This window comes from Tursiops truncatus, chromosome 18 (assembly GCF_011762595.2).
Source record: "Tursiops truncatus isolate mTurTru1 chromosome 18, mTurTru1.mat.Y, whole genome shotgun sequence".
NCBI classification, from domain to species: domain Eukaryota; kingdom Metazoa; phylum Chordata; class Mammalia; order Artiodactyla; family Delphinidae; genus Tursiops; species Tursiops truncatus.
Window position 1 is genome coordinate 77,492,503 of NC_047051.1, and position 14,926 is coordinate 77,507,428.

General features: G+C 54.4%; 1 protein-coding gene across 2 annotated transcripts; it reads left to right on the forward strand.

Moving 5' to 3' along the window:
- Positions 1–52: 52 nt before the first annotated feature.
- LAMP1 (lysosomal associated membrane protein 1) lies at positions 53–14,834 on the forward strand. Of its 2 annotated transcripts, none has more exons than XM_019920927.3 (9): positions 53–229; positions 6,279–6,397; positions 8,243–8,459; positions 8,575–8,733; positions 12,045–12,229; positions 12,771–12,893; positions 13,428–13,494; positions 13,569–13,739; positions 13,961–14,834. In XM_019920927.3, the coding sequence occupies exons 1-9, from the start codon at positions 178–180 to the stop codon at positions 14,098–14,100; spliced, it is 1,233 nt and encodes a 410-aa protein (XP_019776486.1). In that variant the 5' UTR covers positions 53–177; the 3' UTR covers positions 14,101–14,834. The 2 variants fall into 2 exon arrangements, with proteins under 2 accessions (XP_019776486.1, XP_019776485.1); XM_019920926.3 differs by having other exon boundaries at positions 54–229; positions 6,276–6,397.
- Positions 14,835–14,926: the final 92 nt, after the last annotated feature.

The window sequence follows — 14,926 nt, forward strand, 5'->3', positions numbered from 1 at the left end:
ACGGGGCGGGGCGGGCGCGGCGCGGCATCACGTGACAAGGCGCCGCCGCTCGCGGGGTTTGTTTCGTGCAGCGGGCGCAACACCGGGACCAGCTACCATCACGCCGGCAGGGTCAGACCCCGGCCCGCCCGCCCCGGCCCAACCGCCCACGACCCCGCCTGGCTCCCGCTCGCGCCCATGGCGGCCCCCGGCGGCTCCCGGCGATGGCCGCTGCTCCTGCTGCTGTTCGGTGAGAGGCCGGGCTGGGGGCTGAGGGCTCAGGGGCTGCGGGGTGAGGGGTCGGGCAGGTGTGCGGCCTTCCGCGGGCCCAGAGGGATGTGGGGCGGCGTGAGGGGGCGGGGGGCTGCTCGGGGGCCGGGAGCTGCGGGGCTGGGGTCGGGCCGGGCCCGGGGACTCCTGGCGAGTCGTCCCGCACCGGCCGAGGCGGCTGCGGGGGGAGGGGTCGGTCCAGGTGCCCAGAAGTGGACGACGGAGGGAGGGCCCGGCGCGGCCCTCGGGTCCCAGCCCTCGGGTTGTGGGGTCAGTCGGCAGTGACTTGGTGGTTTCTGAGCGGCGTGGTTCGCGCCCTTATTTGGGGGCACGGGTGGCCCCGGAGGGCTGCGTGCGGCTGCAGCCGGAGACGCGGGACCGCATGGGACTCGGCTTGCGCCCGACGCGGATGTCCGCGCAGGAGAATAAGGCGGGCGGCGACCCCGGCCTTGAGAGTTCGTCCTTCGGGCTTTTAACCTTCGCCCCCAGCAGCATGGCACAGAGCGCTGACGCGTGTGTTTATGTCCTTGTGAATTTTAATTACGTTATAATGACTTAAAGTTGCCCTTGAGAGTTTTGGGGAGCCCACAGTGGACAGAAGGGGGGGGCTAGGCCTGGCCTCCCAAGGGTCGTCTCCATTTCTAGTGAGTCAGGAGCGCTGCCTCTGTGTGTGTGTGTGTGTGTGTGTGTGTGTGTGTGTGTGTGTGTGTGTGTGCGCGCGCGCGCGCGCGCGCGCTGGGCCCACGGAACTCGGGAGCTGCCCGTGGGCGCCGGTGTTTTATCCATTGAGGAATTTTGCTGTCATTTATCTGTCCTAAGGAGAAAGGGATTGTGCTGACTTAAACAAGAGTCACTGCGTGGTTTGATTTTTGTGGCTACTGGGAGCTCCCTCTGCGGCACTTTCTCACCTGGTCCCCGTGATACGGGAAGATTAAAGTGCCAGGAACTGAAAAGAGGTACCGGAGCTCACTGGTGGGCGCTCCCTTGAGTTCAGCAGACACAGAAGCAGTCTCCCAAGTACCTGCCGAGAATTCTCAAAATACCTACTCTGAAGTTCTTTTATTGTGACAGAATGAATTTTGGTTTCAGGATTTTGTTTTGCCTGTTGCGTAAAATGAGTTCTTAGAGCTCCAGGACCCGCGCGGGGGGGTGCTCTTATCCCAGCCGCAGACCCGGAGCCTTGCTCTCCCCCGCAGGTGTCATATGAGTTTTGAGAGGGCCTGTGGGACAAGCCTTGTCGCGTCAGCGCGGCTCATTGTTCTTTATTAGAAGAGCTCGCCTGCATTAGAACTGTCACATTTTGTTTCATGTTTTAAAAACTCACCTGAATGAAGGGAATCCATACTTCTCTACATTGATAGCTTGGAGTAAGCATGCAATTAGCTTTTTCTCTTTTTTTTTATGGCCATGCCACGAGGCTTGCAGGATCTTAGTTCCCCGATCAGGGATTGAACCTGGGCCCCCAGCAGTGAAAGTGCGGAGTCCTAACCACTGGACCGCCAGGGAGTTCCCATAATTAGCTTTTTAATGTCCATTCCATCATATCTTTTAAGTTTTATGTTCAGTTAAAAATCCAACTTTTAAAAAGTTCTGTTAAGAGCCTGTATTTAGGTCTGTTTAAAATGTCTATTTTAATGCACAATTTCACCAAAAAGCATCTTTTCTAAAAATATTTCAAACTTCTGAGTCACAAATTCATCCTGCTTTGATAATTAGAAAGTAAAGTTTCCTTTGTGTTTTAATACTTGGTAGAAAGCATAGACAAGTGTGAACTGGAACTTCTTGACACATATGATTAAGTATATTGCATAACGGAGCTCTTGACTGTTGCTGTCACCGGGATGACCTCCTTCCCCTTTCCAAATGAAGAACTGTTGCTTAGGAAGTTCGAAAAAATGTTGTATACCGATTAATGTTACCCTCGCTTGTGGGAGTTTGCCAGTTGCCCAGGTTGGCGACCTAATTTTTCACTAGATTTGAGGTCAGATGTTTTGGGTCCATAATTTTGAATTTATATTGTTAGATCCATCCCAGGCTGTATTAGTCCTTTCTCCTCTCTGCGTCCGGAAGACTTGACTATGTGCGTGTACAGCAGATGCTTCTGCTGGAGCATTGGTTCTGCTGTGTTGTGATTATTTTCACACCTGTGTCTTCCTCGAGCCTCACATACAGTCAGTGCTCAGCACGTACAGGAAGAGATGTGCAGTGGTCCCTAACTGAATATGCACATGAACTGTTCAGAAACGCACATTCTGGTCTCTAGAGTCTGGGACTCCGTGTCTGGGGTGGAGCCTTGGTCTTTCTTTTTTTCCTTTACATTTTTACAGGTGATTATGTATCACTGGTTAAGAAGAATAAAAATCCTGGCTTCAAGGAAATCGAGCCCAGAGAAATTAGAAAGTGGTTTCTCCTAAACAGTTTAGCAAGGAACGTATTGACTTGTTCCTCTAGGTGGCAGCTTCTCTCACATGCAAGTGAGTGTGTCGTAATTTGAAGCATATTCACTTGCTTACCAAGTGCTGGAGAGAAAGTGTGGTTCAGGCGTGGCCCTCGCTGTGCCGCCGGCCCATGGCAAGCTCGGCGGGCACGTGCTGTGCGTCAGCAGAGCCAGTTCCAGATCTGGCTCTGCACCATCACTGGCTGTGTGACCTCGAGCACAGCAGTTAACTTTGTGCTTTGGACTCCACATCTGTGAAAGGAAATCGTCACAGTGTCCGCCTGTTAAAGTTGTCACCGTAGTTTATAGTTACCTGCAAGGTGCGCTACAGGTGCTAGTTAAATGAAACGCTTATTTGACGGTTTGTGTCAGGTACCAAGGATTCAACAATAGATGAGGGCCGTGTGGCACTGAACGCGTCGATAGTAACAGCTAACGCTGAAAGCAGGCTGAGGCCTTGTACCCAGCGCTCCCCTTGCTTTGGCTCCCTTGGTGCTCATTTCCGTCTCACAGGTGCCTAAACCGAGGGGCGTGGTGCTCCCTCTGGGCCCGGGGTCACAGTCAGTCAGTGATGGAGTCTGTCGGAGACTGAGATCTCTCATCTCAGGCGGGCGTGCTCCCACAGCTGCACCTGTTTTAGAGACTGGAGTGTCTCCAGGTGGGAGTGTTTTGAAGGAATAAGCCACTCGTTCCTCTGCGGGACCCCTGGAGAGAGGTTGGCGTGAGTCTGGCGCCCGTGCCGAAGGGGAGCAGCTCCCGGTGGTGCGGGTTCTGGCTTTCGGGAGGGACACCCCTCAAATTACTGCACGTATCCTAGCTAATTTGAGATGGGGGTTGTCTTTTATAGAGTTAAACACTAATTTCTGACTCTTAGCATGCGTGTTTCTCTTACCGTTTTTTGCTGTAATGCTCTTGTAGACGTTTTTCTCCTTACGTGTTTCTCTTACAGTGTTTTGCTGTAACGCTCTTGTAGACGTTTTTCTCGTGACCAAAATTGGCTCTGGTTTCTTGTTTTAATAGTGGAAAATTTGGGGGCCTCTAGTGCTGCCGGTGCTGTTTGTTTTGTGTTTCTGGGGGTTTTTTGGCCATGCCTTTCGGCATGTGGGATCTTGGTTCCCCTACTAGGGATTGAACCTGCGCCCCCTGCAGTGGAAGCGCAGAGTCCTAACCACTGGACCGCCAGATAAGTCCTTGATGCTTATTTTAAGTTTGTTTTAGTAATACTAGTTTGTTGTCCTTTGAAAGCTCAGACCTTCAGCATGTTTACTAAATGAAAAAATTGACTGAAAAGTTATTTATGAAGTGTTTTCTAGTTAAGTGCTTTGAGTCAGTAGAACGTTTTTTGGTGACTTAGGGACCTATTTTGTAGGAGGGTGGCGTGGTAGGAGCTGGCCTGTGCGGGCCCTTGTGGGAGGTGGCTACCTGACCTGCTGTGCTGTGGCACGTGTGACAGCCTGTGGCTCCAGCGCCCGAGCCGTTGAGGGCAGCTCAGGCCTGGGGGCGCCCATGTGCACTGTGAGCTGGTCGTTGTCCGGTGTTTCTCTGGCCTCAGCGCCCAGGCTTTTGCTTCTGCTGCTGAACCTCCGTTTGCCTGGCTGGCATCTCTATAGCTCTTGTGTACTTACTCCATCGCTCTCAGAGACATGTCTTTAAAAACCTTCACTGTAGGGCTTCCCTGGTGGCGCAGTGGTTAAGAATCCCCCTGCCAGTGCAGGGGACACAGGTTCGAGCCCTGGTCTGGGAAGATCCCACGTGCCGCGGAGCAACTAAGCCCGTGCGCCACAACTACTGAGCCCATGAGCCGCAACTACTGAAACCCGCACGCCTAGAGCCTGTGCTCCGCAACAAGAGAAGCCACCGTGATGAGAAGCCCGCGCACCACAACCAAGAGTAGCCCCCGCTCGCTGCAACTAGAGAAAGCCTGCGCGCAGCAACGAAGACCCAACGCAGCCAAAAAAATAAAAATTAATTAATTAATTAATAAAGAAAAAATACTTCACTGTGTCAAAAATGAGTTGTGGGATTTTCTCTAGGTTTTTTTTTTTTTTTTTTTTAGCGGTACGCAGATCTCTCACCGTTGTGGCCTCTCCCGTTGCGGAGCACAGGCTCCGGACATGCAGGCTCAGCGGCCATGGCTCACGGGCCCAGCCGCTCCGCGGCACGTGGGATCTTCCCGGACCGGGGCACGAACCCGTGTCCCCTGCATTGGCAGGCGGACTCTCAACCACTGCGCCACCAGGGAAGCCCCTTCTCTAGGTTTTTAAAAGGAACGTTCATTCATTGGAAATGACTTTAGTGGAATCTTGCCGCAGTATTCGGGGGGTGGGCGGAGGTTACAATTTGCGAAGCACAACAGACAGCATTTTTCTTGTCTGCCCTAGTTTGCTTCGTTTGTAGCAGTTTTTCTTTATGAACACAGATTTTGGTATTTCCTTTACCTGAGGCTTACAGGAGGGTATGCAGGGTTTCTGTCTATACTGTTTGCTTTAGGCTTAAGTAGTAGTTGCTCTGAAGGTTTTATTTGGTGACGGTCCCAAGGGTGAAGTGAACTGGGTTCACTGGAGTCATTTCACCACGTCAGCGACAGGGACTTGAGAATGAAAGCTAGTTGGCTGCCTCGGAGCCTGCTGCCTGGGTCACACGTACCCTTAGAGCCGTCATAGCCAGAGGTGCCGCTGCTTGACGAAGGGCGTGCAGGGGTCTTAGCTGCAGAACCAGGAGGTGTGTTCCGGGGAGTGTGGCGGTGCCGGTGCTGGTGGGTGGCTGCTTGGCTTCAGGGTGGTCAGGACGCCTGCTGTCTGTGAAGAACCCTGTGCTAAGGTGTGTGGCTGTCACTTAACCTTCTCTGACTCAGATCGGAGTGCATTTGCTGCTAAGCTGCCTGCTCGGGGTTTCGGGCTGTGGCCCTGGCCCTGAGAACTAGCTCAGAGTGATGGCCACTCCCAGGCTGGGGGACCTGTGACAGCTGCCTTCCGCCCCTTCCCTCAGGCACTTGGCGGCTATACCTACAGAGGCGTAGTGGTGTCCTAAGGTCACACAGCCAAGTCCAGGTCCAGTGGAATTACTGTATTTTGAGGACCTTCTGGATACGGGCAAAGAGCTCTGATCTTTGGGTCTGCGGCTTTTCTTGCCACGTCGCCAGTCCACGAGAGGCAAGAGCAGAGCCGACTCTTACTAAGTAGCGATTTGGGTCCACGGGGTTTCTGTAGAAGGTCAGCATTTAGTTTATGTTGAGTCCTGCCCTCAGGACTCCACCCCGCGTCCCCGAGATCCTCTGAGGAACGAGCGTGGGCAGCCTGGGCCCGGGGTGACTCAGAAATTGACCTGTGACTTCCCGGTACGTATTTTGAAGAAAAGCATTGAAGAGCTAATGACAGGTTGGCAAACTGATGGGATGGGTTTAGAGAGAACATTTTCAGACCAGTCTCCAGGAGGGACAGAAGCCCAGCTGAGCCCCACCTGTGGGACCTGTGTGTCTAGTTCTTCAGCGATTTAAGTAGCTTTCCTAATAACAACTGTATTGCCGCAGCTGTAGACAACCAAAATTTTCTAAAAGGTGTTTGGTCATTTCTGTCTTTCCTGGAGTTAGCAGGCCTCGTGCATGGTGTGTCAGCTGTGTTTGTGGTGAAAGATGGCAACGGGACAGCTTGTATCATGGCCGACTTCTCTGCTGCCTTCCTGACCAGCTATGACACCCAGAACGGTTCTAAGGTAGGAAACACCAGGGCCCTTCATGCCTTGCTTGTGTGTGTGATCATTTAACCTGCCTTGACAGTCTTACACATGTGTGTGTTTCTTGTATGTTATACAGTGCTGTGTCTCACAGGCAGTTAGTACCTGTAATAGTCTATGCATTTTATATACTGAGGATGCAGTCATATTATACGAACCATTTCATGCTCACTATTTTATTGTGAGCATTTTTCCAGTTTTCTTCTTGATTATCTTTTGTAATCACAACGTAGTACTTCATTACGTTAATCACGCTAATTTACTAACCCATCCCCTGTAACTAAGTTTTCTCATGTTCTTTTTATGCCTGGTGTACAGCTCTGTGAATATAGCTTTTTTGATCTGTTGAATCTGCTTTAGGTAAACTGTTACACTCCAGGAATCGTGTGTAAACAGGTGCTCGAGGTGCAGTGCCACTGTACTAGTTGGATTAGAATGTCCCTTTTGGTTTTGTTAAAACAGCTTTGCGCCTCTGCAGGATGAGAAAGCCTTTTGCATTTACCAGATCCCTAGCAAATAAGCAGCATTTCTTTGTTAAGTCTTCCTCCGTGAATTACCTGTTAGTGGACTTCTCACTTTCTCTTTCCATTTAACATTTGTTCTTGTAAACATACTCTTATATTTTGTTTTCAGTGCTTTGTTGAAGCAGTGTTTTTCCTTACCCGTCTCCACATCCAAGGCACCATATCTGTTTTCCGGCACTTGGAGGGCAGTGGGGGCCCAGGGCCGCTGGGAGGACGAGTGGCTTCTTCAGAGCTTCTGGACATGCCGGCTGCCTGGCCTCCTCAGTTCATTGGCCCTGTCTTGATATAAATGTGGTCTCTATCGGAACAGGAGAAAGCAGGGAAAACTTCATTCCACAGAAATGTCTCCAATTGTAAAGATTTGTCCAAACACCTTTTATTTATTTTTAATTTTTTTTTAATTATTTTTTTTAACGTGGACCATTTTTAAAGTCTTTATTGAATTTGTTACAATATTGCTTCTGTTTTATGTTTTGGTTTCTTGGCCACAAGGCATGTGGGATCTTAGCTTCCCAACCAGGGATTGAACCCGCACTCCCTGCATTGGAAGGCGAAGTCTTTAACCACTGGACCACCAGGGAAGTCCCCTAGGCACCTTTTATTCTAATTTCTACTTCACTTCTTTTTGTTTGGATTTTTTAAAACATTGTTTCATTATATACTAATCGCGTACACAAATGGGAACATGCGTTTGCTGTAATGTGCCTTCCCACTTCACACAGTGTGTCTTTGTCACAGGCGTGGTCTGTTCATCAGGACAGTGCTAGGACAGCTTCCCACGGGTCCTTCACCCAGTCCGGTTCATCGAGATGAGCTTTGGTGGTTTTGTAGTTGTTTGTTTTGCTTATAATAGTTAATTCAGACAATTCTGCAGTAAACTCCCTCTTCTCTTTGTTTAGAGAGACATATTCTTTAAGTACACTTTTCTGTGGCAAACATGACGTAATGGCTTTTTTCAGATAAAAGTATCAGCTCATCCTGAAGCCCAGCGTGAATTATTTCACTTTTGAGATAACTGTAGTTTTACTTCTCTTGTAAATGAAAATCATATTAGTGAAGAACAGTTTTAAATTAGTGCATAATTAGGTCATCCTTGCCTTGCACTTGAGTTACTTTCTGGTCTATTACTTGACATGTAATACTGACTTTCATGGTTTTTGTTTTTATTGAAAATGAATGCATTAATAGTGACATCTGAGATGGAGCTGGGGTCGGGGCATGTGTCAGATCTTTGGTGTTTCTGAACCCCTTTAGTAGCCTACACCCTAATTGTGTTCCACTGTCATCATGTTTGTTCCAGAGCGTGACCTTTGAGCTGCCGGCCAGTGCAGAAGTATTAAATAGCAGCTCTTGTGGCAAAGGAGATGCTTCTGACTCCAGTCTCGTGATTGCTTTTGGAAGAGGCCATACGCTGACCCTCAATTTCACAAGAAATGCAACACGTTACAGTGTCCAGCTGATGCGTTTTGTTTATAACTTGTCAGATACAGGGATTTTCCCCGATTCGAGCTCCAAGGGTAAGAACCAATATGGACCAATTATGGGGTGGAAAAAACTGGGTTGGGGGAGTATCTAAAATTGCTTCTAAGCACTTCCAGGAGTTAAAGATCGATTTTTTTTTTTTTCGTGTAGAAACCAAGACTGTGGAATCCGTAACCGACATCAAGGCAGACATAAATAAAAAGTACAGGTGTGTGAGCGGCAAGCGGATCAGCCTGCACAACGTGACCATCACGCTCCGCGACGCCACCATTCAGGCCTACCTCTCCAACGGCAGCTTCAGCAGGGAGGGTGAGGACCGCCCCGGCCCAGCCCCCTGGGTGCCCGGGGAGCCCTGCGCGTCCTCGGAGAGCTGCCCCTGCCCTCGGTCTTCAGAGAAGGTTACCCCTTTCGGTGAGGGTGGATTAAAACAGGCTAAAGGGGCAAAGCAGTTCAAACCCTCTCTCTTCCCTTGTTACAGAGCTAATGGGGTCAGGGTTGTAGGCTCTCCTTCAGCTCAAGCCGCTGTCTCTACACAGAGACCTCACCTAACCTCAGTCCAGCTTGGGCAGGCCTGGGGCAGGGGTGGGAGCGACCAGGGGGCCTTTCAGGGGTGCACCCACCAGACCCAGTGGTCTCGGGTGAGGTAGTCGACCACTTGTTTCCTCACCTGCGAAGTGAGGATGCTCACCTGTCTGCGGAGGGTGAGGACTCGCAGGAAGCTCCTGCCGAGTGCTTCTCCGGGTGCCGGCCGGAGCCTGTGGTAGAGGGTGTCGTTTTCTGACTGCGGTTCCCCACATCCTGCCCGGCAGCTCACTGTCATTTCCTTAGGGGGAGGGAGGTGTCCCCACTGTCGTTCTCTGTGTTTAAGCCTTGCCCCGCAGCCTTCCCTGGTGGCTCGGAAGCAGCTGGGGTGCCTGCTGACCCCACGGCCCTCCGTGCGGCCAGCTGCAGCCCTGGGCTTGGGCAAGGGCCTCTGGGCTCTGTACAGCCAACAACTAAAAATGGTGTTTTTGCTGATAGATTAACGTTAAAAAATAACGTTTCGCAACACATGAAAATGATGTAAAATTAAGTTTTGCCGATCATAAGCGACATTTTATTGGGACACAGCCGTGACCACCCGCTCACCCGTTCCTGTGGCTGCTCTCTCACCCTCACACGGCAGAGCCAGGTTGGGACGGGCGCTGCAGCCCCCGTGTCCGGCAGGATCGGGTGCCAGCCCCGGGCCCGCCACAGGATTGACGTGTATTCATCTTGCCGTCTTTCATGTTTGATGTGTGGATTCTTGTCAGCTCTTCTGAGAGAGTTAGAAGTTCAAAACAGAAATTGCTTTTCAGTGAAGTTTATCACACGTCTCACCTCCTGCCCAGCTTGGCCTTACTAACGGTTTCATTCCTTGGGAACCTTGAGTCTCACTCCCAGTCCAGCTCAGGTGCGGACCGTGCTAGAACGTCTCTTTCCACTTGAAACTTCGTCAGTGCAACGTGCAGGTTTATCTGAGTATCTGCAGCTGCCGGGAGACCAGCAGGGGCCTTCAGGGTACATGAGCTTCTGAGAGCTGTGAGAAGGGCACTGGGAGGGTGCACAGCCCCGCCCCTCCCCCTTCTCCCCTGCCACCACCCCTGGGCTCCCCGCCTCCCAGAGGCCTTGCCGGGGGAGCACGCACGTCCCCAAGTGATCCTCTCAGGTTGTGAGCCCTCTGTGGGAGGGACTTCGGTATCTGCCGTAGGTGTCAGGCTGGTTAACACAGGTAGAAGGGAGAGGGCTGTCACCCACACACATTCTAAACTCCTGAGGTTTTCTGACTGGCGGTTAGTAAGAGCTTCGTGGAGACAGCAGGTCACACGTTACAATGGCTCAGTGGTCGGGTAGACGAGGACTTGGAGACTGGCCTGCTCTCTTCGTTTGTCTTAACGTGGTTTGTGCATTTAGTCATTTGTGTCATGTGACAATTGATAAGTAACTGATAGAACTGCTTTTGAAAGCACCGGTGTCCCAACGTCTACCTGCAGCTTAGCTCCAGGAGGGAGGCGGCAGTGCCAGCCGGGGCCCCTGGGGCCAGGCATCTCGGGGGTGCTCACCCAGCTGAGCCCACCTCCCAGAGCTTGGGTTTTGTTTCTCTTTTTTGCCCTCTTTCTTCTCTAGAATAATGCACTTTCCTCTACAAGTTGTGTGAAGGCCGGCGGGGCAAGGTGACCCTCAGGGTGGGCTGAGTTACCCGTGTCCCAGTCCTCTGGGGTGGACGTGGAGTCCGCAGCTGGAAAGGAGTGCAAGCTGGACTTGAGCTTCTGCTGGTGGACGGGTTCCAGCCGCTTCCCGAGCGGCTCCCACCCTGGAGGTTTGGGCGGGCTTCCGTGGCTTGGCCTAGGAGACCCGTGGGAAGGGTCAGAGCTGGATGGAGATCGTGTATGACCGTTAGTGCTAAGCTTGCCCACTGTCCACGGAAACAAGGTGGTAAAAGGAAGAGCCTTGGGCTTCCCTGGTGGCGCAGTGGTTGAGAGTCCGCCTGCCGATGCAGGGGACACGTGTTCGTGCCCCGGTCCGGGAGGATCCCACATGCCGTGGAGCGGCTGGGCCCGTGAGCCATGCCCGCTGAGCCTGCGTGTCCGGAGCCTGTGCTCCGCAACAGGAGAGGCCACAACAGTGAGAGGCCCGCGTACCGCAAAAAAAAAAAAAAAAAACAAAAAAAGGAAGAGCCTGGGTTGGGGGTGCCGGATGCCCTGGGGTTCGGGACGTTTGCTAACCTTCAGAGAAGGCGTGTCTGGCCCATCAGCCCCTGTGGAACACGTACAGTTACTTTTCAGCTTTTGCCTCAGTCAGCTTTGATTTTGAATATAAATTTTTGTCGTAAGCAGTCATGGTGGGTCAGATTCTGAGGGATGGGGTCGTATGCACACCCTCAGTGTGTCCTCCGGGGGCGCCCTGTGCCCTCCCCTGTCGGACCTGTGCGGCCGGGGCCGCCCCCATCTCCTGATTGTGTCTCTTGCCACTGGGCTCCCACTCGCCCCCTCGCTGGGCCCTCCGCCTGCCCCGGGTGAGCGCCCACAGCAGTTGGCTGACCCCGGGCATGGAGACTCGGCTCCGTCCTTGACCAGTAGGGCCGTCTGGTGCCCGTCCTTCCCGGGGCCGCTGTCAATTCTCCTGGGGGCACCACGCCGATGGTCCGGGCTGGCGATGGTGTGTGTGTCCTGTGTCCATCCCCGCGGAGGCCAGGCGCTTGGGGCCGCTCTGCTGCTGTCTCTGGGACCATTTCCAGCCCAGCGCCTGCCACAGGAGCTCAGAGAACATATATGTGAATTGTTGCCGTTGCAAGTGGCCTGGGTCCCCAAAGCATGGGGTGGAGTTGAGGTTTTGTTCTGACCTTACGGGGGGAAGGTTTGTCCTGCAAGGGAGGGTGTCCTTGCGGACGAGGGGCCAGGTCGAGCGTCGCCGAGGTGACCTGCTCCCGTCCAGGGTTCCAGAGCAGCGTTAGTTAGCCCGTGTCTGCCTGGAGGCCTGGAGGTTGTGATCTGTGGGGCGGGGCCCCTTGAGAACGTCAGCTGGGGCCCACGGTGGGCTCGGGGTCCAGGGTTCCGGGAGGTCCTGAGGCGGCGGCACGACTCACCCCACCGTCCCCACAGAGACGCACTGCGAGCAAGACGGGCCCTCGCCGCCCACCCCGACGGCGCCACCCCGGCCCTCGCCCACTCCGGCGCCCGAGAGCCCCTCGGTGTCCAAGTACAACGTGAGTGGCACCAACGGGACCTGCCTGCTGGCCAGCATGGGACTGCAGCTGAACATCACCTACAGGACAAGGGGCAACACGGTAGGCCGGCTGGAGCCCTTCTCCCCGCCCTAAGCCTTGCGGACCGGGCGTCCCGGGGTGGGTCGCGGGTGCTGCGTGTCCTGAGCTGCTCAGCTGGAGCCCCGTCCCACCTGGGCCACTGCATGTGCAACGGCAGGGTTGAGTCTCCCGACCCAGGCTGTTGTGCGGCCCCAAAGCCGCAAGTGTGTTGCCACCACAGGACGGGTGTGCTGGCCTGGGAGGTGGTGGGATTTCTTGGACGCTTTACTGCTCGGACACTTGGGTTGTCTTTCTACTCTTCCCTTGAGATGACGTTTCTCCCTGAGGGTGAGAGTCTGGGGATGGAGACGGGCCACCTGCTGCTGCGGGGACGTGAAAGCAGCCGGAAGTACCAGGAGGACCGTCTGGCATCCACACTCTGCCCGTGGGAACTTGCCATGTTTTCTTCTGGGTTTGGTTCACGTGAACGTGGCTTTGAAGCCGCTGCTTCGGGGCTGCCTGTGTCCCCTCAGGAGCGCAGGCCCGGGGGAGGGGAAGCCGACCTCTTGGCTCTTCTAACTAGACGGTGACCAGAGAGTTCAACATCGACCCCAACAAGACCACCTTCGGGGGGAGCTGCGCAGCCCAGCTGGTGACCCTGGAGCTCCGCAGCGGGAACCTGCTCCTGGTGCTGCAGTTTGCGATGGTGAGGGCCCCCCGGCCTGCCTCCTGGACCCTCGGCCCCACCCGCGTCTGTCAGCAGACGCCTTGCGCTTATCCCACAGACGGGGCAGGGGCGACCCGGGGCCTCAGGTGCTGTCCTCCGCCTGTCCTGGGGGCAGCGTTTCTGCGTCCTCTGCTCTTCATGCCTGCCTGGGAAGGGCCGCGTGTGCAGTTAGCAAAGGAGTAAGAGAAGAGCCCCTGGTGGGTGTTTGTGGTACACTCTGCAGGTGAACTGCTGGGTTTCTCCTGATGAAGTTCAACTTTCCTAGGAAGTTAGATGTTGACTTTTCTGGAACGTAGCTCCTTCAGTCCGCATCTTATCAAGAGTCTGATTCTGTAACAAGGTCTGTAAGGAGCTGATCAGGATTCATGTTCCCGAGACGACAGGCTGCCTTTTATGGGCTGGGCGCTCTGCAGTTTCCTTCTGAAGCTACAGGTGCGGGAGGCCACCTTTATCACCGGGCCCCCCACCTCCCCGGGCCTGACGGTGACCGTGTGATTGTCGCCTTCTCCCTAGAATGCAAGTTCCAGCCGGGTTTTCCTGCAGGGAGTCCAGCTTAATATGACTCTGCCCGATGCCAGAGGTAAGACCGCACCCCCCCCCAGCCGGCATGCCTGTGCGGGTGCCCCAAGGCACTCACCCCTGCTGCCTTTGCAGAGCCCACCTTCTGGGCCACCAACAGCTCGCTGAGGGCGCTGCAGGCCGCCGCCGGGAACTCCTACAAGTGCAACGCCGAGGAGCGCGTGCAGGTCACCGAGGCGTTCTTCCTCAACATATTCAGAGTGTGGGTCCAGGCGTTCCACGTGGACGGGGACAGGTTTGGGCCTGGTGAGTAGGCGAGGGCGTGGTAGCTGATGGCTGGGGGACCCCTTTCAAGTCTGAGATGTTAGCGCCAGTTCCGCTGCCCGCGCCACCTGGCCTCTGCGCGCTCCAGCCCGCCTGCGGGTGTGCTCACGCTGCCCTTTGAACAGAGGGCTGGTGAGAGCCTTCCGCGCGGGAGCGTGTGGGCAGCAGGCGGAGGTGGGCAGCTGGGCCGTGTGTCTCCACAGTGGAGGAGTGCCAGCGGGACGCGCGCAGCATGCTGGTCCCCGTGGCCGTGGGCGGTGCCCTGGCAGCGCTGGTTCTCGTCGTCCTCATCGCCTACCTCATTGGCCGGAAGAGGAGCCACGCCGGCTACCAGACCATCTAGCCGGCTGGCCACCCGCGCCCGCCGCGGGCCAGCAGCAGCTGCGCAGCCTCGGGCCCTTCCCTGGGCTTAGGTTGCTGCCAAGGGGGCACCCTTCCTTGCAAACTGGTTTTCAAATCTGCTTCGTCCAGTGTGAAGCTCATCCGGCCACATTTACTATGCACAAAAGAGTAACTATGGAAATGACGGTGTTAATTTTGCTAACTGGGTTAAATATTTTGCTGACTGGTTAAACGTTAATATTTACCAAAGTAGGACTCTAAGGGGGGTGGGGGGTAAGAGCTTTTCTAAATGGGCACTGGCTCCGCTGTCATTCGGCTTTTTAAGAGTCCGGTGTTTGGTGTCTTCACTCTTTACTCAGACGTAAGCCTTACAAAGGGAGTCTCTGGTCTTAATGCTTTGAGGAAGGCTGGTGGCTGGGAGCCTGACGCGAAGAGATGAGTAGGAACGAGGATCGCAGGGCAGGCGTAAGGAGCGCCAGGGCTCGCGGCGCCGGGTCCGGGGCTTCCCACGCGCTGCCACTCAGAGCTGGCACTTAAGACAGCAAAGGGGGCGTTTACTTTCTTGTGAAGTGATTTTCCGTCTTCTGTTGGAGGTTGGGGTGATCCTCTGTCTGCACTGTGTACAGTAATCGTTTCACTCTGATTCATCGCTTGCAGCTCGGTGGGCTGTGTGCTGAGGACCGTCCCCTCCTGGGACGCGTTGCCGTAACGATGCTAATAAAATGTCTGTTTGTCTGTCTGGGCCTCATGCTTTTGCAGCTCCCGGCGAGAGGTCGTGATGGGCGTGCGGTGGGCAGGGTGTGCCTGGGGGGCTGCCGTGTGGCTGG